Source organism: Melospiza georgiana, chromosome 1 (genome assembly GCF_028018845.1).
Source record: "Melospiza georgiana isolate bMelGeo1 chromosome 1, bMelGeo1.pri, whole genome shotgun sequence".
In the NCBI taxonomy this organism is placed as follows: domain Eukaryota; kingdom Metazoa; phylum Chordata; class Aves; order Passeriformes; family Passerellidae; genus Melospiza; species Melospiza georgiana.
This window is the reverse complement of record NC_080430.1, coordinates 104,154,939-104,178,887: the sequence shown is the minus strand read 5'-3', so window position 1 is coordinate 104,178,887 and position 23,949 is coordinate 104,154,939. Positions and strand designations below refer to the sequence as shown.

General features: G+C 37.4%; 1 protein-coding gene across 1 annotated transcript in view; it reads left to right on the top strand.

Moving 5' to 3' along the window:
• PTPRM (protein tyrosine phosphatase receptor type M) overlaps positions 1-23,949 on the top strand; it is a 441,589-nt gene that overhangs the window by 224,581 nt on the left and 193,059 nt on the right. The window contains exons 8-11 of the mRNA XM_058023915.1: positions 4,195-4,503; positions 7,594-7,703; positions 9,988-10,189; positions 13,507-13,609. Of these exons, the coding sequence (XP_057879898.1) occupies positions 4,195-4,503; positions 7,594-7,703; positions 9,988-10,189; positions 13,507-13,609 (724 nt within the window). The remainder of the gene's footprint in view (positions 1-4,194; positions 4,504-7,593; positions 7,704-9,987; positions 10,190-13,506; positions 13,610-23,949) is intronic.

The window sequence follows — 23,949 nt, the reverse complement described above, 5'->3', positions numbered from 1 at the left end:
TTCATCTTAAACACAAGTTTTGATGATCAATGACAGGATGCTAAGAATACACCTAAATGTCTCTGTGATTCTGAAATTGAGTTTCTGAAAAAGCATTGTACTTGTGGTAAAAGGTAAAGAGTGAAGTTCCAGAGAAATGAGCTGTGAATTGCAGCTGCAGTGGAAATTGATCCTGTCTGTCAGCCTGTGCTCCATATTCTCAGGAAAACAGAGTGGAGCAGAGAAGGAGCCAAGATCACCGATTAAATGGGATGCTAAAGTGCCAGGGGCTAGAACCAGGCTTGCTGGTCCCTCAGGTCAGAGCTGCAACTGTCAGAATTCACTGCCTGATTCCCTGCTGAACCTGGCAGAAGGAGAGCAGTATGAAAAATGCTGCAGGCACCAGCAGGGGAATGGGGAAAGAAGTAGCTGGCTAAGCTTCAGGCTTGACAGGCAGTGTGCTCCTTTGGGAAGAAAACCTCTTCCCTTACAAATCAGGCGGCCTCATTTTCCCCATTTGCCTCATGATTTGTACCAGTAAGGCATAAGAAAATAGCTGGAGTACCGAGGAGCAGCAGAGGCTCGTTTCACTTAGAAAACTGCAGTGGATGGAGAGATCTGGCTGTGTAACCTCTGCAGGTGGGCATTTGCCAAGTAAGGAGGAGGCAAAGGCTCAGCAAATAGCACTCGTGCTATGAAGTACATATGTTGTATATAATACAGTTGGTGGGGTTGTTGAATTCCTTATTCTTCAGCTCTGAAATGTGTGATTTCAGCTGTGATCAGCAGCACTGTGAAAGGACGCTGTAAAGCTATCACTTAACATACCTGGTGCAAGGTAACAACAACAGACCATTGCTGGGATGACAGCCTTCCACTTCACAGGGATAGTTAGTGCAAGTCTCATGAGCACAATGGCAGCATCCCTGAAGTATGCCTACTTCTTCACTTACAGCTGGGAACTCACCAACTTCACCAAAATTGGGAAAGTGATAAATCCTTCAGAAAATAAAATAAAATAAATGAAGTCATCATGCCCTAGTAATTAATTCAGCTTTCCCTTTTAAATCACAGTCATTAGCTGTCATTCTTTTAGTGCTGCTTAGCAGTTCCCTTTCCCCAAGTATCCTGTGTCCTTCCTGATGAAGAGCATATACCTTCCAGTACATTAGAAGTGATGTGCTGTGCTCTCAGACCCATATTATATTAAAGATAGGTAGGTAGGTAGGTAGGTAGGTAGGTAGGTAGGTAGGTAGGTAGGTAGGTAGGTAGGTAGATAGATTAGCTAGCTAGCTAGCTAGCTAGCTAGCTAGATAGATAGATAGATAGATAGATAGATAGATAGATAGATAGATAGATATTCAGATATTCAGATTTTTTTTTCACAGTTAGTGTGGTCAGACATCAGAATAGGTTGCCGAGGGAGGTGTTGGGAGTGACAATCCTTAGAAGTGCTTAAGAGGAATCTGGATCTAGCATTGGGTGAAGTAGTTTAGTGGTTTAGTATTATCCCATTATTACATCATTACAGTGACAGTGCTGTATTGACAGGTGGACTTCATGATGTTAAAGATCTCTTCCAACCTTGATGATTCTGTGATTCTATTCTGTGAAATATTTCCTTTGTCATATACAGTGGTATATGACCACCAGAGAAATTCAGTTTAGTTGCTAAATTAATGAAATGGAAACTTAGTTTTCTAGCTTTTGTTGCACTAACTGCTATTTTTCAGAGCTCTTTTGAGCCACATGGCTTTTTTAATCCTAAAATTCCATTGTTACCTTAGCCTTTTTTTTTTCTCCTAGTTAAAAGTAGGGCTGTTAAAGCACGTATTAATGACAGGGTTCATTAGGGCCCTGTTAGTTGCATAATCTCTGAAAGAATGGTAGGAAAAATATATATGAGCTGTGTACTTGTCTGATGCTATGGGTTATCAAGTCAGGAGCCAAAATAATCAGGGTATTGGCCTTGTCTGATTTGTCCTTCAAATATCAAGGGAAGCTGTATTGTCTCTATCTTTTACAATCTGAACTCTTCTTTCCCTTGTCTCTTTTGTTGGAGGTGAAAATGTATCTGTCATTCTCATAGATTTAACTAGAGGGCTAACTTGTACTTTTTATTAAGGTAACATGACATAAGAATACCTTCCTCCTGGGCAGAAATCTTGGATAGGTTTTGATCCAGGTATTTTGTACAGCCACTCAGTTTCTCTTCTGCAATGCTATGAATTAGGTTTATGTCTCTAATAAAATGATTTCTCAGCTCCCCTGTGAATTTTCTGATGTGCCCACTGTGGAACTAAGTAGGCTGTTCCATATTCTTGCAGCTAGGAGCTTTGTTCAGTTGTTTAATGTTGCGTGTCAGGGTCACCTCAATTTTTTTTTTTTTTTTTGTTTTTAATTCTATTTAGCCCATTCAGATAAAATTACAGTTACTCAGATAAAATTACAGATAAAATTACAGTTACTTCTCAAATGTCCTTTGTTCTTCATCATCTCACCTAAAACAAGAAATTCTTAGAAGCTGGAGTGAAATTAAAAAACAAAACAGGAAAACTCATTTTCCATTAAGTTTATGTCTTAATTACACAGAAGTAAATATTTAGGAAGTTACTGAGTCCAGTAACTTCCAGTCCTTGAGGTTTGCTTCATATTAATTTTAATGGTTGTAGCAATAGAAATGTGGCAAAGCCCCCAGATGCCAGAATTCTTAGCTGGGATGCCTGAGCATGGAAACATATAAATGGCTCAATAGCAATTTATCCTTAGTGGGGACATTTTTACCTCTCAGTCAAGTCACTAGAAAGGAGACCAGAATTAGAATTTGGTTTGTTTTTCCATTTTTTCACCAATTGCCAAATATTCTATACTGATTATCAACATTGTTTGACAGTGAAAATTAATTAAAAAAATTAAAAAGCAGCTGGATCATTTAAAAAGGGGGAAAAATAACCTGCTTTGTAGATGTTAGAACAAGCAATTTCTTAACACCTTTTCTTCAAGGAGTTAAGATGAATAGCATCTTTGAACAAATATTTCAAGCATGCAGGGATTATGTTAAAAAGTAAAAAGATGAAATCCTGTGTAAATTGTTTAGAACATTCCTAGTGAAGACATGTTGATTAATAAACATAAAAGGAGGAAGATGCATATTAATTTGTTTACGTATAAGAGTCTTCTAACTCATTAAAAGTCTTCTAAGTGTTTAACTAGTGAAGCAGTGGATAAAACCTGACATTGTCTTTAATCTTTTTGAGGACTCAAATATGAAAAAACCCAGATTATTGCTAAGTATGTATAATAGCTCTGTTAATGACAATGTTTTGAAAATATGGGGGGGTATCAGCTCAGTGGCTCTGCTATAATATGGTGGAAATTTTAATTCACTTTTCCATCTCAGTTGCTGTGACCAGTAGGATTGAAGAAAATTTAAGTTTATCAACCACAATCTTTGGTGCTTGTTTATATATTTTCGTAGTTTTGATTGATGGCTCATTTTCAACTGGGAGATCTCTAGAAAAAGATGCAGGAGAATATCTTGTTTATTTTGTATCTTTGCTAAACCACTATAACAAATTGAGGTATTTGCACTATTAACAGGTAATGTTTCTGTGGAGAAAACCCTATGGTCTAGTTTAAAGAAATTGGAATATTAACTTACTGTCCTGGACAAATAGAGATTGAGTAATTGCATTCAGCCTAATTTAAAAACAAATGAATAAGAAATATCTTAAAGAAGAGCCATCTAGCCTTTGTATAATCAGTCCTGCAAGAAAATCAACATATATTTGCAAATTTATTCTGAAATTACATTTTCTTTTTAGATACTTGTTTTTTGCAGGTTTTTGCTCTAAAAGTGTTAATACAAATAATTTGTGCAAAAGAAATTGTACATGCTTACTTTTTGCAAGCAACAAATAGTTAAAAAAGTGTCATTCCAGCTGTATCATGCAACTTGAGTTGAATCATAAGAACTTTTTAGTGTTTTGTTTGCTCTTCATTTTTTCAGCAGACGCTTCTCGTTCATTTCTCCATTTTCCCCTGCTTTTTCAGAGGGGAGTAATGTAACACTTCTATTTTACTGTGATTCTATACAGCAATGGATTTCTGTTTCCACTTGTCTGGCATACTTGTAGAGCTGTACAACTTATTTCTCACGTCACTATTCTAATATGAACAAGTGATCACAGCAGAATTGTGTTGGTAATTTTGCAGATCCCATGCGTGGGCCCCGAAGACTGGAGGTTGTGGAGATCAAATCGAGGCAGATCACCATCTGCTGGGAGCCCTTTGGATATAATGTCACACGTTGCCATCGCTACAACCTCACAGTCCATTACCGCTACCAGGCTGGAGGACAGGAGCAAGTGAGAGAGGAGGTCAGCTGGGATACAGAAAGTTCCCATCCCCAGCACACAATTACCAACCTGTCGCCATACACAAATGTCAGCATCAAATTAGTGCTGATGAATCCCGAAGGACGGAAAGACAGCCAAGAACTTGTAGTACAAACTGATGAAGATGGTGAGTTTTTGTATTTACATGGTCCGTGACCTGATAGTATAAATTTTCTGTATAAGTGCATATTCTGCTTTCACTAAAATTTGTAACAGACTTTCCACCAATCTCACCAATTTTAGTAAAGTTCCATTATTACAGTCATCTTCCACATAACCTGTAACACATCCCACGATAGTTTAATAATTTCATCCTTAGATTTGCAGCTTCTGCTTGAACTATCTTCTGACTCTCTGAAGTTGTGGTATGGGTTTGAAGAAATTCCAGGCAATTGTTAACAGTATCCTCATGGAAGTTCCTCTACTGAGTGATGTGCTCTGCACCAAATATTTGTTCTTGACTTGCAGTTTCAATTTCTCTGTCTTTGGTTTTCTAACCACTAGGCATGGCTAGTTGCTAATTCAGACACTATATTCCATATACAGACATTGAAATATACATATATTCCCTTTCTTTTTAATAATTTGAAAATCACATGGGGTTTTCAGATCTCTTTAAAAAAAATATCTTTTGATTTTTAATAAAAATAATAAATAATAAGAAGTAATTAGCTAATGTCTTTTTAGACAGAGACAGCAGAACTGGGTAATGTGTCTCTGCAGTGCTCTAATAATGTTGCATGGAAAGCTTATACCTTCCTCCCAAGTCTTCTGTGATATTGTTTTGATTACACTGGCAGAGAGTTAACTGCAGCTCTGTTAGCTACAATACCAAAATGCGACTTCCTTGTTGAATTGGTCATGCACCAGGAATCAGTTTCCAGAATACTCTGTGCTGATATATAGGTCCTTACAAACATACCTTAGTTTTTTTGACCTTGGTTTTGGTTCTTTTAAATGCATACAGTTCAAAGGAACCCTGTCAAATGACTTAGCATTGCTTTTTATCACAGATCTGTCTGCCTTCCTTTTTTATTCTCTGATATCTGAACAGGAATGGATTTGTATTTTCTTCCCGATCAATGATAGATTTCCTTAAAACATGATGGAAGTATTTCTAGAAAAAACTTCAGCAGTGATGAGCTCCTTTTATAGTAAATACTTGAAGTCTGTCATTTAAGCCTATTAAATTATTTAATACATGCTGTATTGGTTTTATGTAGTACTAATTTCTAATCAAAATATACGAGGGAATAAATTAAACAATTTAGGAATATATAGTTACTAATGCAACATTTTCAGCAAAGCATAGCTAACAAAAAGAAATGTTTAATTAGAATTAATGGTGCTGTCATGCTCTAAATTTAATTCGGTTCAGTTGTAGGATGGCTATACTAAAGAGCTTAATGTTGTCTGGGATGTTTGTGTTTTATTTGAAATTTCTTGTTCCTGTCCCTCTGGAACTTCATGTTATTTCAGGACCTATTGAAAACCAGTATCACTGTCTGAGAGAATACCTTGAAAAAAATTACAACTTTTTGGTGTACTGTACACATTCAGTGAGGTATATAAGTCTGAAAGTTAAACAACATACTGACCCAAATAATCATCCTAATTTTTCAAATCACACAATCTTGTTGGTTGCAAGAGACTTCCAGAGCTCATTTAGTCCAACCTTCTGCTCACAGAAGATGAGGTGATAGCAGATGTCTCGAGGCCTTGTACAGTTGAGTTTGAGTGCATCTGTAGGTGACCTCTGGCAGTGTTTGAATCTGCCCTGTATGGCACAGCTGCTCGGGGTTCATGACCTTCAGGTAATGTGAGAGGTTATCACAGTGCTTTGCTCTACTTCTAGCTTATTTGCACTATATTTGATTCCTCATCCTTTACACATAAATAATTAATCTCATTATTCCAAACGACTTTTGCCAGTTCTCCTCCTTGAAAATCAGGTTTAGTGCCCAGAATTAAGGTTGCCCTAAAGGTGTCATTGTACTGGTGCACACAGGACTGGTAAGCCAGTTCAGAACCTGTGTCCTTGGAGCTTCCACTTGGTAGAGCAAGGAGCTCTCTGGAGAGCTATGGAGAGGTGATCAAAAAGCCTTAAACCTTGTAAACTCCCACAGCAACAGCACGGAACAGTAGGAAGTTCTGTAGCAGAAATACAGAGGAGGTTCTGTACCAGAAGTGCCACCAGGAAGGAGTCACCAAATGTCTTGCTTGCAGATTTTTCTGTTCCTTAACCATTTGAGTAAATCTTAGGAAGGGTCTGAGAAGTTATCTCACTGCAGCAAGTGGCTTCCACCTTCTTTTTGTGGCAAGTAGAAAATGTTATGCGAATCTTTCTCTTGAATTTTCACATGGAGTTTGTGTTGAAGTGCTAACTCCATAATGCCTGTTGCTTCACAACAGTCCTGTGTGCATTTTTCAGGACTTTTTTCTTTTTTGCATTACTTTACCAGTGTTGTTAAAAAATAAAATCACAGATACACGTCTAATTGCTGTTTACACATCTCCTCTAAAAATTGCATTGTCTTGTGGTTAAGGCAATGACTGCAGAACAAATGGGAAACACTGGTAGATACCTGAGATCAGTTTGGACACTTTTCATCAGAACCTTCTGACATCCCTGACTCTTCACAGGTCTTTCCTCCCACATTAAGAGACTTCAACAAAAATTAATAATGTCAGATTTTTACTTTGACTATTTCATACTTTTCTTATGTCCATCCTCTTGTAGGTTTTCAGGCCTACTGTCAGTGAGCATTGCTGTTCAATTCAATATGTGTCTCATCTTTCTTGTATAACTTTTCTCTGAAACTATACCTTTTATTTAATGCTTGTCCATTTTCATATAAAAATGTTTGTTTTCTACTTCGAGAAGTAGAACTTGATAAGTAGATTTTACTTGTTTACTTGTGTTTGCGTGTGTATATTTTACCTTATAAAAAGTTGATTTCTCCTATTTTTTAATTATCAGTAGGGTTTTACAGGAAATGTGTGATGCTCAATAATTTTTTCTTACACTGAAGGTGACACATAATGGCACTGTCTTGTTAAATAAATCGTTCTTCTCCTGAGCTACCCTGGCCTTTGCTTCAGTCTTTGGGGAAATTATGGTGGGATGGTTTTAACGCTTCAGCAGTACAAATATTTAAACAGAGCATGTCCTTCTGAGATTTTTCTTAAAACCACTTCTTTTTTGTTAATCTGTCAGTCCCGAGTGCTGTGCCGCTTGAATCCATTCAAGGGAGTACCTTTGAAGAGAAGATTTTTCTTCAGTGGAGGGAGCCAGCGCAAACATATGGTGTGATTACTTTGTATGAGGTATCTAGAAATTTGCCACATTTCATGTATAGTTTTGATTTTCCAAAATGCATAATCATAAAAAAATCAATGTGTTTTTACAGTTTGTGTAAAAGTAACTTAATTTTAAAAACATTAGCCATTGAAAACGAAATACGATGTAGGAGTGAATTACACAGGACCCAGCATGTCCTCTAGTTACCAACTTTAAGAACCTGCTGTATCTAGAACCATGATATAGCATTCTATCTAGTCTAGATCAAATATTTAAAAGATTGAAAGACAGATCTTAGCAAATTCCTTAAAAATTAGAGACATAAGACAATGGTTACAGTCAATGTCACATTTAGATAAGCCTCATTATAGGAAGCCTATTTTAATAGAAACAAGCAGGCATAATTTTTAAAAATCTAGCTTTTTTAACATGCAAATTCAACAAAATTGTATGTTGTTAGATGTCTAAAAATTACTTCTTTTTCTCATGTGAAAGCTCTGCCTGAATACCTCTTAGAAAAATTGACAAAAGACTGCACAGATTAAGCTGTCAGACAATAATCACTGTTAAGCTTCTTACCTGACCTTACTACAAAATTGGTATTGAAATGCTTTGTTTAAAAAAAAAAAACACCTAAATACAGTGTAAAAGAAAAGTTAAATTGAATAGTAACCTATTGATACTGTTTTGAAAACTACATTATTGTAAGAGGATAAAATGTTATGAAAAAGTATGAATTGATTTTTTGTAGAGCTAACAACTTTGTAGCTACCACGACAGTTGCCTGTGTTCAGGGATCAGAATGTTTTAATTAAGTGTTAATGTCGTTACTGTTGCTAGTTTTATGTGCATAGAAACACACAATGGTGGATCTGCTTTCTACTTTGGAGCATGCCTGCATGCCTGATTCCTCTGCTGAAGAGTACACCCACTGTGTGCAGGCAGTTCATCCTGAAGTGTGCACACACGCATAACTCCATCAGCTGTATTGAGACAGGGAAATTCATGTGGGCAATATGTTAACCTTAATTTCTTTACTGATAAAAGTTCAGACAGTTGGTGGTTTAATCTTCTGTCATCTGATAGAATTACAAAGGTTAGTTGGGTGCTTATTAAGGTACTTTGAGTTCAGTTTATGGTTGAGGAATTGTAGAGGATATGCCTGTATCTACTGTAATAAGGTCGGGGTTTATCTGAATACTGTGAAAGTTTTTATTACTAATTTTCAGCACTTCATTGATGTTACATTAGATGGCTCATATAAAAATCAATTTTCATTAGGTCAGAGGTTTTAGGAAATCTCAAGTATTTAAGGTGTGTAACATTGATACTTGGATGTGTCTATGTACTGTATTACGGGTCCTCTTAATTAAAATTATATTGAGTAAGTTTAGCAAAAAGAATGTTAATTATCACTTTTATGTAATAAGGGTTTTGGAATTACTCACAGGAAAATGAAACTTTAAAAGCAAAAAGGAGGGGTGAATAATTTTACTTTTCTATTTTTTAATAGCTTTCATATTTTTAAATGGCTTTCATACTTTTAAATTCTCATTACAGTGCATAGAAATCAGTAATTAATAGAAGAAGTCTGGATCAAGTTTTACTGTGAACTTACATTAACATCTCTAATGAAAACTAAAAATACTGTTTGAATCAAAGAAGGAACTGAGGATACAGTATACATTGCATATATTACTTAGCACTTATCTTTTTTCCCCTCCAAATGAGTATCTGACCTAGGTACAATATAATAACCTGAAAAACTCCAAATTAGCAATTGTAATAGCTAAGCTTCAGACTGAAATAGAAGCTTTACCCAATTTCTGAAAAATTTGCCTTAAGCTGCCCTTATCATCTTTTACAGATAACCTCATTCAGGGCAAAGCGTTATTATAGTAAAGTCAGATGGGAAAGGGGGGCTGCACTCCCTCTTGGTCACTTCTCAGTTTTTACCTGTTTGTATTGGTTTTGTTACTGGTGCTGATCAAAACCAACATTAAGATGAATTCAAAATGTGACACTGTTCAAGGCAGCATCTTGAAGGAATTAACGTAAGCCTGAACCCGTCCTTTAGAGTTGTAATCTAGCTGCCTCTAAGTCTCTGTATCTCTAAAAGTAATAACTCATACAAGTTACAGCTCAGTTCCTGTACCCCTTCCTGGGATTCGGGATTTGAAGAGTATAAGAGAGTAAGATAGCTTATCATAAAATGTCTGACAGCGCATACATCAGAAGGGTTTACTGGATAAAGATGCAATCTCTGTCCATCTGCTCAAGGCAGTTTATAACTTTCTTACTCTTTTGCAGATCACCTACAAGGCAGTCAGTTCCTTTGACCCAGAAATAGATTTATCCAATCAAAGTGGACGAGTCTCAAAGCTAGGAAACGAAACGCACTACCTGTTTTTCGGACTGTATCCTGGCACTACCTACTCTTTCACCATCAGAGCCAGCACAGCTAAAGGCTTTGGACCTCCAATAACAAATCAGTTCACGACTAAAATATCAGGTACTTGATCAAAGAAAATTATTTCCTTATGATAATGAGTTGGGTGATTCTTTTGTTGTTTAGTTCTTTAGAATTTAACAAGCAGCAAATTGAAAAAGGGAAGAACACGTTCATCCCTGAAGATGTCAAAGTGACATGTATTACCATGCCTGAAGAATTTCCAAGTGCTTAAATATTAGCTACTATTTTGAAATTCCTGTCCTCAACTGTAACATATCACTCAAGAAACCCCTGTGAATTATGTGTTTGCAGCCAGTGCCAGCTGCAGTTGCAACATTTAGCATAGGGTTTTTTTGGGCCTGAAGATGAGGGTTTCATTCAGAGCTTAGTCAGCCTTGACATGATTCTAAATTAGAACAGTAACAGTGCTGGAAAATCTCCTTAATGAGCCATGAACAGTCGAGAGTAGGGCAGAGATGCTGTACATCCAGAGCTCACTTAGGAACTGTAGTTAGCTGCCAGGCTGCCTGTGTTCTAACAGGCATGGGGACTGAAGTGGATATGAAACTGTATTAGACAAGAACATCAGGACTGGTGGTTTTCAGATAACAGCAGCATGACTCTGTCACTTCTGCAGGTCCTTGACCAATATTTCAAGCCCTCCCTTGAGGCAGAGGAACACTTCGTTGAGAACATGGAATATTATTGCATCCTCCAAAATGCTTATGTAATTCATGACAAAATGTTTTGCAAAGTTACGGTTGAAATCCCTTTATTCTTCACTTCTCTACGGTCTGCTTCAGAATTAAACTGGCAGTTCAATAATAAACTGGCCCCTTGATAATATTTATAGAAAATTGCCCTACCTATTTGTGGTCTACTGGGCTTTCCAAAAAGCATTTGGGTACAAAATCTTCTTTTACTCTCATTCTGTGTACTTCTCCTTCATCCCTCATTTTATGTCCTCACTGGAATGAAAAAACTGACAAGTTTTAATCAGAAATAGAATGATTTCTCCTGTTTTAGTATAGGAGAGGACAGTTAATTCTAGGTGGAAGTTATTGCCAATGCAACTGTTTGTAGAGAAACAAAAATGTTGTTAATTTTCAAGTTACACACATTAACTCTGTATGGAACATGAAAGCAACACTGATCAGTAAAGATGGAGTTCGTTTTCCATCCCCTTTCCTATACCAAGCAGAAATTTTCTCTGTCAAAAATCAATTTCTGACACAGCAGAAATGAGTTTTTTATGAGTTTGGATGATGAGAACATCTCTTATTAGAATGAGAATGGAGACTACTGAGTATGGATGAGAATCTGGACATTTGGGAAGAGTACTAGATCTTAAATTGATGTTTTCTAAAATTGCATGTCATCAAAAGAAATTTACTAGTGGGAGCAGGCATTGCAGGAGTGCTTGAGGGTGAGGCAAACCTCCAAATCTTGATGTGGTGAGGTTCTGCAGACTGTCTTGTCTGCACCCCACTCTCTCATTGCTTCCTCAGTTCCAGTACTAACAGGAAATGTTTATGTCTTGCTGATAAGTAATTAAAACCAATCTCTGAATTTAAAATAGAAACAAAATGTGTGTATTTTTTAATAAAATTTTAAAGTCCTGACTAGCATTATAGCTGTTGAATATGGAACCCTCTTTGCAGTGCTATTGGCTGTGATCTCATTGTCTCACTGGAAAGCTTTGAGGCTCTTTAATGTGGCCAGTGATCTTCATTTTGGACAGATGTGAAACAGAACTTCTGAAATAGTTACTGTGTTTTATTTTACTGTTACATGAATATTTGAATATTTCCTGTTTTCTCTGTTTATTAATGAGTTCCTTCTTTACATGTAGGCAGTGTGGAGGAAGAGGAGTCCTAAAGTAGACAGGGGAAAATGGAGAAGAGAAAAAATAGCCAGGACTAAAAGGTTATCACTGGGAGAACCACAACTCATTCTGGGACAGGAAGACAGTCTTGCTCTTTATAGGGACACTAAAATTAGTAAAGAGAGCAAGTAGGGACTTAGGACTCATAAATTAGGAAAATCGAAAGACTTACTAGGATGTGGGCAGTAGAACAAGGACACGAAGTAGTCAAAAAATGTTCAGAGATTATACAACTTTTGGGGATACAGTTCCTTTCAATTCTTGTTTTCAGGATGGTCAGGTTGGGAATGGGACATTTTATAAACAAGTTCTGCATATTCAAAATTGCAGAGTGTGCCTGAACCTTCAAAGTAGTGTTTGATAGTGTGACTTAAGTGGTACCCAAATTACTTAAAATGATTAGTCTTAATGTTTGTGCCTTATGTAGAGGATTGTAAACAGAATAAAACCTTCTCAGCATACAAGGAGGTTTTTGAAGATTAATTTTTTTTATTTGTGAAACATTTCGAAACTGGTGAATAGGAATGCAAAGCAATGAAGATTTTAATGTTTTCACAGCAGTCTGAGGAATTGTGGAGTACAGAGCAATTCTTAACACAGTCCTTACTTGGATATGTAGAGCCCTGTGGATAAAGAGAGAGAAATTCATTTACCTTTCAAGTAGATGCAGATAGTACTGGAAAAATGAAAATAATTGGAAAATACACTGGAAAATAATAAGAGACCATTGGAATGACCACTTTTTGCTTCTCTAGCCTTTAGATCTGTTAATGGTGCATCACCATTAACAAGTGAACAATAAAGATATGGCAGCCTGTAAAATAACCAATTAACTGAGTAGCCTTCCCTCCAATGTAATGATACAAATGTGAGTAGATGATAGCAGTGGAGAAAGAAGCAACAGTAAAAAGCAGTAACTGAGGCATCATTTGTTTTAATCACAACTGTAAATCTTTGATGAAGGCAGTTTGCAAAAGTGCTGAGTGGGGCTTCAAACTAAGATAAACTTTTGTCTTGGTGGACAATAGACCCAAGACAGTTATAGCACTACTTAAAATTCCAGGGAAAACAAATTATGAGAGTACATCCTGATACAGCTGTCATACTGAGAAAGCTGGGCTCAGTTTCAAAAGCAATAGTCACTTCAGCATGCACATTTGCAGATGCTGTTCTTAAGATAACTTTTCATTTCCAAGTCATGGATTCTCAATAGTTTCTGCAAACTTACTCCCACTAGTATCTGTTTCCTGTCTTGAAACTGGGAGTGAGCTGGTATTTCTTTATTTGGGATTTGTTGGGGTTTATTTTCCTGAAGCTATTTAACAGTTGTCTCACACTTGCATTGTAACAGAAAGCATCTTAGACTTGTATAAGTATAGTCTTAGTATTTGAAGAAGCCTTTAAAATTGCAAATTCAAATAAAGATAAAGCTCTTGAAAGAAGAAATACAGGAATAATGATTTTATTTGCCTCTTTTCTTTTCTTATTCTAGCACCCTCTATGCCACCGTATGAACTTGAAACACCTTTGAATCAAACTGACAGCACTGTGACAGTCTTGCTGAAACCTGCACAGAGCAGAGGCGCTCCTGTCAGGTACTGGGGGAGAAATTCTTTATGAAATTAAAAGCCAAATTGATTGATTTCTTGAACATATTTTCTGAGGATTTTCTACACAGCAATCAGTGTCTAAATTCATGTCTGTATTAGCTCTAATTAAATTAAATAACTGAAGAAAATGAAAGTGCTTTGATGTTGAGTGTTCATGTATTGTTTAAAGGATTTGATCCAGATGCAAGTGGCTTGTTCTTTGAAGATAAGGAACAAAGCCATAGTTCTGTTGTGTGGGTGGCTTCTTTAAGGTAATTGCTTACTGCAGTGTTATAAGTTCAAGGGCATATCACATTTTTTATGCTGAGCTACTGTCTTTAGTATTCAGTCTTTTTGTTTACTTCACAGATTTAAGGTAGTGAACTCTTAGTAAGTTAGCCAATTTAAAGTGTGTACCAATATGTACTGTAACATTCATAAAGTATTTACATTATTTGACCATGATAGCAGAAATAATTTAAACAAGCAACCTTTAAAACCAGTATCTTGGATTCTTCAGTGTTTTATAGTATCCATTAATGAATTTCCAATTTTCAGAGCTTTATCTCCCTGCCAGATACACGGTACTGTGTAAGTTCTTTATGATTAGAATGAAGGATGCCTGATTTTCAGTGAGGAAGACAGAGAAATTGTTAGATTATTTTAAATGAGAACCAGTAATGAGCTCAATACTCTGAATAAACAAAAACAAAGATGAGAAAGAGATTTTTTCACAACTATAGAATGTTTTTACTTTTGGCTAATTGTGTATATTCCTTAATTCTTTCATTACTGTAGGAAGTGTTTCCATCTATACTGAGTGACTATCATGTATTTTCATCCTGATGCTGAAGTTTTTGATAATTTCTGTTCATCTGGGAAATACAGATCTGGTATGCTCGTATATGCATGAATGAAAACAGATGGTCTTTGGGTTTCTTCAGAATATTTATACAATTCACATAATTAGGAATTTTTACTATTAGTTATATGTATTATATGTACATAGGTCTGCATTTTGGAAATGCTATCTAGTTTTTCATTCAGACGCCTTTTTAAAAATGAAGTGTAGAGAAGTCTGAACCACCTGAGAGAAAAAGCAGCAAATATTAGAGCATGTTTAATGAAACTGATTTAGCAGGTTAGATTAGAAACAGAATTATTTGATATTTGTCCGACTTTGTCTCACAAAACTCAAGTGTAGTCCTTCTGAATTCAAGCATCTGGATGAAAATGATAAAAGTTGGGAGTCATTGTTTAAACATGAACATACTAGGCTATTAATAAAAAGATTGTTTCGTTCTTTTTATCTACATCATGAACGAAAGATGATTGGCTCCTATAGCAGCAGTGACATAACAGAAACTTCACTGACAATAGAAGGGAGCTCATTAGGAGATGAAAGTGTGCTAAGTATGTGGATGAGTGGTTAGGGAAATAGGAGGAGAGATTTAAAGTGACATGAAGCTATAGAACTGACAGATGAACACACAGCAGCAAATTTACTGAGGTCCTTTGCAACAGGTCTTAAAATAAAATGAAGGCTGACTGCAGACTTAGTGTGTAAATGCTGAGTGAAGCAGAGTGAAAATGAAAGTTAGAATTTCCTAATACTTCTAACATTTTATAGTACATTCCACTCCCAAGCGCACTGCTTGCAAAACACATTCTGCATATGGATTTTATCATCTTAATCTGTATTCATTGGGTGTTGAAAGTTTAGTCATACTTCATTTATCCACACCACTAGGCAAGATGCCTTGTGTATTGATTCTGCTACAGCTACCAGCTTGGTTAATGCAGATATCTGAAACTGCTCTAAACTTTCAGTGTAAAAGACTGTTGTAACTTTATTGATCAACACATCAACCGTGACACATAAAATTCTTCAATTCCTGAGATGGAAAAGGAGAGCACAAATTTCTGCCATTCATGTCAACAAAGCTGATACCTGAGGTCATTCTGAAGTCCAGCTTTTTTTCTGTGATTAATTTTTTTTTTGTCTTCTTAAATAAGAAAAATCCTGATATTTTACATCACTTAGAAGCTGCACACAACCAGCACAACATCAAAGGAGAGAAGCAATGCTGATTGCTTACGTGTTGATTCACAAAAACAGACGTTATAGAAATGCTCAGAAAGCTCTGTTTATAATGATTAAGTACACAATAATCATGAAGGCCAAATTGCATTGCAGGTTGTTTTAGAATAGAACTGGACATGATTGAAATGTATTTTGTCAGATTTTTAATATAGCAAATACTGCTTGCTTTGTCTCCAGTTTCAGGTCCAGCATGTTTTATGGTTGTTGCTGTCTTTGTTTCAAGGAGATTATTTTGGAATTATATATGTTTAAAGCAGTAATGCGTTCAGTAATGATGAATGCATGTACTTCTTTAACAGCTGGCTAAGGTATTTTGACTTTTGGAATGATTGTAATTTGCAAGGCTTAAATGAAACAAAAAATGTTTAATTTAAGATGATCCCTTTGTGGAAATTGTGTAATGTACGTCTTATTGCAGATACTCTCTTTTTTCAGATATTTGAATCTAGGAGTCCGTAAAGTTTTGAAGAATTTGCATAAAAAGCATACAAATGCAAATATATTTTCTATGAGGGGTCTTCAACATCTATTGAGGGGGGACTCACTCTTCCAAGGCAATACCATTTGTATATTTTACTTCTCCAGGGCAAGTTAGCCTAAAGTTTAGAAGACTCTGGGGTCAAATTTTCTGCAAATGTATAAATTGGTCAATACCATATACTCAACCAAGGAATGCTAATTTATTGCAAATATCTGGCTCATACACAGGAATGATAACTGTAATGCTCAGTTACTGTGTGCATTTAGTGCAATTTATACATTCATCTGTGTTAGAAAGCACTTCAGATTGTTTGTCACATTGCATTATGGAAGGTTCTTGTGACCTCCTGTGAAAAAAGTTGTCTTGCAAGGTTTTAGCTTCAGCAGGAGAATGAAGTTTTCTTTGTTGCACCTATATCTATTCAGTCTTGACATGATAAAGGTCAAGTGTTTCCACTCCTTTTATCTGTCTACATAAGCAGCAAAATGTTGTCCCCATACCACCCTCTTCCTCCTATTCTGTGCCACATCCTCAAAAAGCTTTAATAGTAAACATCCCAAAGATTTTGGCTCAGATAACACTGGAACTACCTGGTGATAGCAAGTCTTTATGAGGAGCAGACTCGGGAAAGAGCAAAATAGATAAAAAAGGCAAGACCATCCAGGCCCTACTTTGCCTCATGATCTGTTTTTCATACTACATTATTACAGAGTTTGGCTCAGCTGGATTTGCCCCATTAAATTCTTCAGGCCAGTTAATGGCCCATTCAGCCAACCTTTCTACTCTTACGGAGACCACAGACATTTGGTACTTTTCTATTCCAACCTGAAATGAAATGTGTCATCTAGCAGATGCCTGTGGATGCAATACTTGGCATTTGGGATGCCAAAGTACTTCCTGCTCTGTGTGCTCTGAGTACGTGGGGTCAGTCCAGCAGCATCTGGGGCTGCAAAGCCCAGACAGGATGAGAGGGAGAGAATTGCAGTCAGGTAGTATAATTTAAAAGTATCTTAAAGAAAACCTGCAGAAGGAAGCAAATAAACTTTGAATTATGTGAGTTGAAAGCTAAGCCTTCTAGAGTGAATGCCATCTGTGTACTCTCCATGCATGCCCTTTATCACCTGTGTGCCCAGCTTCTTCCAAGTGCATAAATAAGAACTCTACTGGGAAAATAAAGCAAACATCTCTACTTGAAGTGCTTAATTTTGAAAAATACTTTTAATCTCTCTACCTTGAAAAAGTAGCATTTATTACACTTCAAAAGGCCATAATAAGATAATAAGTATTTTTCAGTACAACTGGAAACTACCGTAGAAATTTCAAACTACATGTTATCTAAAGCGATAAACACTCCTTCCTACTATCCCTACAGAGGGACACATGAGATTGCCTAAATTTCACAAAAATGTACATTTCTCATTTTTTTTCCAGACCTTTAAAGGCATCATGGTTCATTGTCACAGCTGGAATGAAGGTGATCTGCACATGGTCGCTGGCATAGGAACAGCATGGTTCACAGGAAATTGAAATTGTGTAAAGAAACCTTTGTCAGCCCAAGTTCAAGGAGTACCTAATTCTGTATGTGGCTTAGCCAGTTCAACAGCACTCAGAGTGTAATAATTTTTAAATGAATGACAGAGGACACCCAGCTCCTACCCACTGACAGTAGAAGGATGGAGTGATTTAATCTGAGGGGGTCACCTTATACACAAAGACTCGTAGGTAAAGCAGCACTTCCCCACGGAAGCGCCTTGTGCTACACGTGTAGCAGAGGTCACAGTTGCCTTCCCATGCCTGCCACACACATTACAGGGTAGGAGGATTTGTCTTAGGGCCTCATCTCTTTCCTTGAGCATGACTGGTGCTGTGAGGATCAGCGTTCCATAAAGTCTCTGCTCTGTCATTGTGTCCACTCCCTTCCTCGTAGGCTGGCAGCAGGCATTGGCACTCTTGTGCCACATAACTTAGGTCATGCAGCACTGTCCATCCACTTCCATATGAAGAAATGGGGTCATTTGAATCCTGAGAGAGCTTTTTCAGGATTCTCCAATCTGAGAGCCTTCCAGAAAAGCCACTGCCTACCTTTATTCTTGAAATGTAGTAGCTTTACAAAAGTCACTCAGTCAGGAGATCAGCAGATTTGGTTGTTTCACTGGCAATCAAGAAATAAAAAAAACCCAAAACCTAGGAAATTAGACAGGCTGTTTGGAAACACATGCTAGATATCATTGAAACTCAGAAAGCAGCAATGTTTCAAACACTCTGAATACCAAAGTTTCAGGATATTTTCCATTACTGTGAAAAGTCCATGAGACACTTGCATTGCTCTTGTGAGTATGTTGTAGCCACAGGCCTGGGCCTCAAATCCACTTCTCAGAGTTCCTGTCTGAGTTTCTATGTTGCATAGTAAGAGTGCAGCATTAGTTACTGTGCATGAATTATGAAGGCAGACATCATGAGTATAATTATAAATGCAGGGTATGTGATCAAATGAGTTTTGAAATGGGAGAATGCTGATTGGCACAATAAGAGATGTTAGTGTTCTGTGCAGGCAAAAAGCATGGCAACAGCACATGCCAATAAAGACATTGCAATATCTGCATTGTTAGCTATGTCCTCTCCCAATTCCTGCCTTGCACATTACGTAATGCTAGCATGTTTTTATAATTTCCTTCTATTCCCAGTAGCATTACGTAGTAGCACAGTAACGAGAAAAAAAGAAAATCCCATGTAGACAGCTGAGGAGAGAAGTATCAGAACTGTACATTAATCAGCAGAATTTGGAAAGCTTCTCAGTAAAATGAAACGTGAACTCTGCTCTTTCAAGAGCTCACAGATAAAACAGTCTGGATATTAGGTGTATTTATGATAAAGAAATGGGCATGTTGAAATAATGTAGCTATATGTGTTTAAGTAGCATTACTAATTCACTAATATTCTGGAATGCCATGTTCACAAGACAGCCTTTCAAATTACTTGAGACTACAGGATCTAAAGAGCATGAAGGAACTCTTTAATTTGCTTGCTACAAGCAGCCTTTCTATTGCTTAAGGGTCTGTAAACATAAAGGCCTGAATTGTGTGCTGTAGGGTCAGCTCTTTCCAAATCATAGTTTTACAACCTGTAAGGCAGCCAGTAAACTTGTTTGAGGATGTCTGTGGTAGAGAAGGGATTGGGTTTTATTAATGCCCATAATTGTCACTTCTTTATAGCAACAAGTATAATTATTTACAGCAGAAGGGTCAATTTCTGTTTCATTGAGGGAACAGTGCAGTAATTGCTTATGCCATAAAGATGCTGTAATTCTTTTTTCTTATGCAGTAGAACTTGTCCTTGGATTTTTTTACTGTGACTTGAACTAGAATTTATGGTACCTGTTGCCTGGACGTGCGTGGTGCAGCTTCACATGTCCTGTTAGCTTGTTCAGAAATTTCCATGGTCCTTTTACTGTGACTTCTCACCTAGTCCCTGGGAAAAAGGAGTATTGAGCCTTGATTTCTTCAGGTACTAATTTGTCTCACTGAGAGCTCAGCATGTAATGACGCCTGTCATTTAGCAATTAATAGAAAATAATCCATAATAAGTAAAGCAAGCTAGAGCAATTCAAGAGTAAAAGAAAAAAAAAGATTATTCCATATCTATGAAGAGATTAATTTCAGTTTCATAACTCACTAATACTTTCTCACAGATTTTGGTTATAATATACAACTTAAAAATTTGCTGCACTATTAGGAGACTCTGCTATTTTTTTTTCACATGCTTTCTACGTGCTATCCTTAAGTAGGTTGCAGTGGAGACCATGTCTTTGCAAAATCCCTTATGATAGTCTTCTCTATATTGCTTACCTCTCATTCTGACAGCGTGATAGTTCTTTGTTAAGATCCTTTGAAGCACTGGGTTTTTTCTCATCTCCCTCATGAAGGCTGAAGTCCATCAACAATTCAACCAGTGAATCATTAACTCATGGAACTCACACCTGTTTTGCTGGCTCTGGATTGCCAGCTTAAGTCAGAATTGATAAAACATGTTTTTCTTAAATCTACTTACTAAAAAGAACAGCTCAATCTCTGAGTATTCAAGGAACAGAACAGGGTCATTTTTGCATGATCCCTTTGAGAGGGCTGGCTACTCAGTGCTCAGATTAGTGTGCTTGAGCTCAGACTTCAGGTGTGCATATTTACCCATGAAATTTGTATGTCCAGTACCATTCTCTTTTGCTGAGGCCAACTGGCTGAAACCAGTCCATATTCATACTGCAGAGCTCCCAGGCACTAGGACTCCTTAAAAGATTGCCATTTGGGAATGGGCCCTGATCATGTCTGGGGATTTTGGGGAGAGTGGTAGCTGCCTGGTGCTGCAGCCCTGCTGGGGATCTTTCCAGCAATTTAACAGGGAGGACAGCGTTGCATAAATAGCTTAGATGGATTTTAAGCAGCTCAGTATTAGCAAGTCTGAGCCACCAACTTGTTTTCAAGTATCATACGTTTCCAATAGAGCAACGAAAACCTCTAGCTAGAAGTACAAAGTTCCTGAAGCTCCCCTCAGGCAAACATGAGACCCGAAGTCCATGTCCTTTTGTTATGGAACTTTTGATATGTTACAATTTGGATGGTATTTAAATAAAAAGAAAAATAATGGACAGAAGAAAGAGAGTCTCCATTTGATTAGACAGATTTCATCATGTGCACTCTCCTAGCTCTCTGATTCTTCTTGTATTTGTGTTTTCATGCTAGGCCAGCCTCACCAGGAGACTACTGTAATGCTGTAATCACAGTAATACAGGTGGTTGGGGTGTGGGAGCAGTGTGGTGAAAGCCTCTCAGTTTGAAAACAGTAACCCCAGCCTCTGATTTCTGCAAACCCGCTGGAGTTGTTAGGTTATTGTGGAAAAAGCTGGTATGAATGTCACATCTCTCCTGTCTCAGACACTTGTATCTTAAGCAGATGTAGACCTGTACAGTAAAAATCCCAAATAAAGTGTATTTTAGGTCTTTAAATGTAAGCATCTACTTATGTCTGAGTTCAGGAAGTACCTTGATTAGGAGCATTGATCATCCCATAGAGACAGTGTGAGAGGTGCAATCCTACCTTCCTGTCAGAGTGGCCCTCTGGAGTTGCAGAGGCATGTTTCTCCTACTGAGTGTGTAGGTGGCTCAGGTGTCCTTCTGGGTGCTTGCCTTGAGAGAAGGAGGTGTTTAATGTAGGGACCACGGTGAAGGAATTACGAATGTCAGTGGAAATTACAGCATTGCCTGATTTTTGAAGGAATACTCAGTTTAAATATACACAAGTTCAAATACAGAGCAACCAGAGCAGTCCTTGAAAATATAAGAGGTGCTGCTACTCTGTGCTTACTGAAGTGTGCCAGGGATTTGTTTTCATTTTGCTGTATGCTGTGGAAGGATTGAAGGCATGGTATGGGAGCCAGCTACGTTTCCCCTGGTGGTTGTAGAACAGGATTATGTGGGGATGTATTTTGTGGAGACGTTTCAAAGTAATTTTCTGACAGCATCACATGTATGTTAGTTGTAGCCATGGTGCTGAATGTCCCATTCTAAATTCCTGTAAAGCTGTGGTTAGGGATTGTCAGGCATGCATAACCCATTGCTCTCTCTGGGATCCTCAGTTGACCTAAATGTGTATTATGTATGTGCACTTCCCATATCCTTGTCTGGGTCAAATTACTGTAGCTTTTCATGTTACCTCAGTTCTTTTGTTTTTGTGAAGGTTTGAATCCCATCAGAATTTTTCCTTTCAAATTCTAGATGCCAAAGGGAGATGTCCCAAGTGAAAAGTATGTGGTGTTACCTTTGGTCTTTGTTCACCTGTTTGACTCAATGAGCACTCAGGTCAGGCTTGCAGGTTGTACTGGAAGCCTTGGCTGCTTGGCCCCTGCTAGTCCTGAAGCCTAGGCAGTGTTGAACATCAGTATTTCTGTGCTCTAGCTATGCCATGTACTTTCTATTTTTTGTGATTCTCAAGATTCAGTTCCTTTTCTTTCATAAGTATCTGAATTAAATTTGTATTTCTAAGTGGTTCATAAGAGCTCGGAAACAGAGACTGTGATATAAGTACATGCTCACTGTGCTGTATAGTGACATACTGAATATCAACTGAGAAGTGAACCAGTGCCTGTTTTGTTTATAGATCTAAAATATAACACATGTTGATCCATTCGACAGTAATCCTGTCTGCAGCATTGGATTGGAGTGTTGTACAGAAAATACTGAATTGTCTTCAGGATGAGATCCAAAGTTTGCCTTTTATAAGCTAATAAGAAGGATGTATGTTGTAAGATAGAGGCTCATTTTTTGGAAATAACAGAGGAGAAGAAAGTGTGTGTGGATGGCTCACAGTATGACTGTGAATCTTCAAAACAGAGCATGGGTGTGAAATAGGCAAACAGACTGTACTCAGCAGGTGGGGTTACCAGCAAAGGTGACAAACTATCAGCATCATTGTACAAGACACTGGCAGGACCTCGTGTGAGCTCCTGTGCCTTGTACTGGCACTACAACACTGGAGTGTTTTGGCATAAATGATCATGGAAAACCTGTGTCACATAGGGAGGAACCAAGAGAGCTTGACTTGTCTTTTAACTAGCCAGTTAAGGCCAAGAGAAGAAATGGTTATTTTCTAAAAATGTATCAGAGGAATAAACTTTAGAGGGGAAGGAGAGGAATTTTAGTTCAGAGACCATATATATAACTCTAGAAGTGGTGAATTGAAACAGGTATATGTACCTGTCAGGAAGGTGGTGCTAGTTCAAGTCACACAGCACTGTGGCACCAAAAGCACATTTTTCAGTGTTCTGTACAACCCCCAAAAGAGCACAAACTTTTGTCAAGATTCTCACATGGATCAGAGTTGTCTGAGTGACAAGGAGCAAAAAGTCAATGGGATTTTTCTAATCTAGGTTGCAACACAGTAGTAATCAGTACCATGTTAATTGGCTTTTCTACAGATTCTTTCACAGCAGTACATTTCCATACTGCCATTGACCTTGGGAATTTTTCTTCAGTATTGTGCATTTTGAGCAACTTTGTACGAGCCCTTTATTCACTAGCAAAAACTAAATGGCTACAGTAAAAAGAATTCCGTTGCTAATACTTAAATGTACAGTAGGAGGACTGTGGTTTCCGGAAGAAAGTAATTTGGGACAATTCATAGCTCTCAGTATAAATTTTTGATTGAACCATTGAACCATTTGTACTAAAGCATTTTGATCATGCATTGCAAGCAATCAAATAAATGCTTTTTATTTGATACTAAGTAATATTAAAGGAAAGTAAAGGATAAAGAGAAGTGCTGCATGTAAAGAGGAAGAAAAGCTATAGATGCACTCCAAGTGAAACACTGTCATTCCCTACACTTGATGCTGAAGGAGTATTCATTTTGCTGAATATTAACATGTAAACTTTCTGTTACACTGTTCATTTAAGGAAAGGAAATCACTGGCATTTACAACAAGCATCATGACTCTAAAGCATTGCTAAGTAAAAGCTAATCTGCTCAACTGGATTACATTAAATGACACAAAGAAACATTAGAGTCACTTACTGGGCCCTACAACTGAGAGCAGCAGCTCTTTAGTCAGAAGTGTAAAAGCCTCAGCCTAAAACAGCATCATAGAGTGGTAGGATAGATGTGTAAGGCATTATAAAAATGTTGAATTTAGGGAGAAAGTTCCATGGGGAAATCAGATGAGGACAGATGAATTAACTGCATTCTCCCATCTGGAGTTGTTTTCAAGATTAACCTC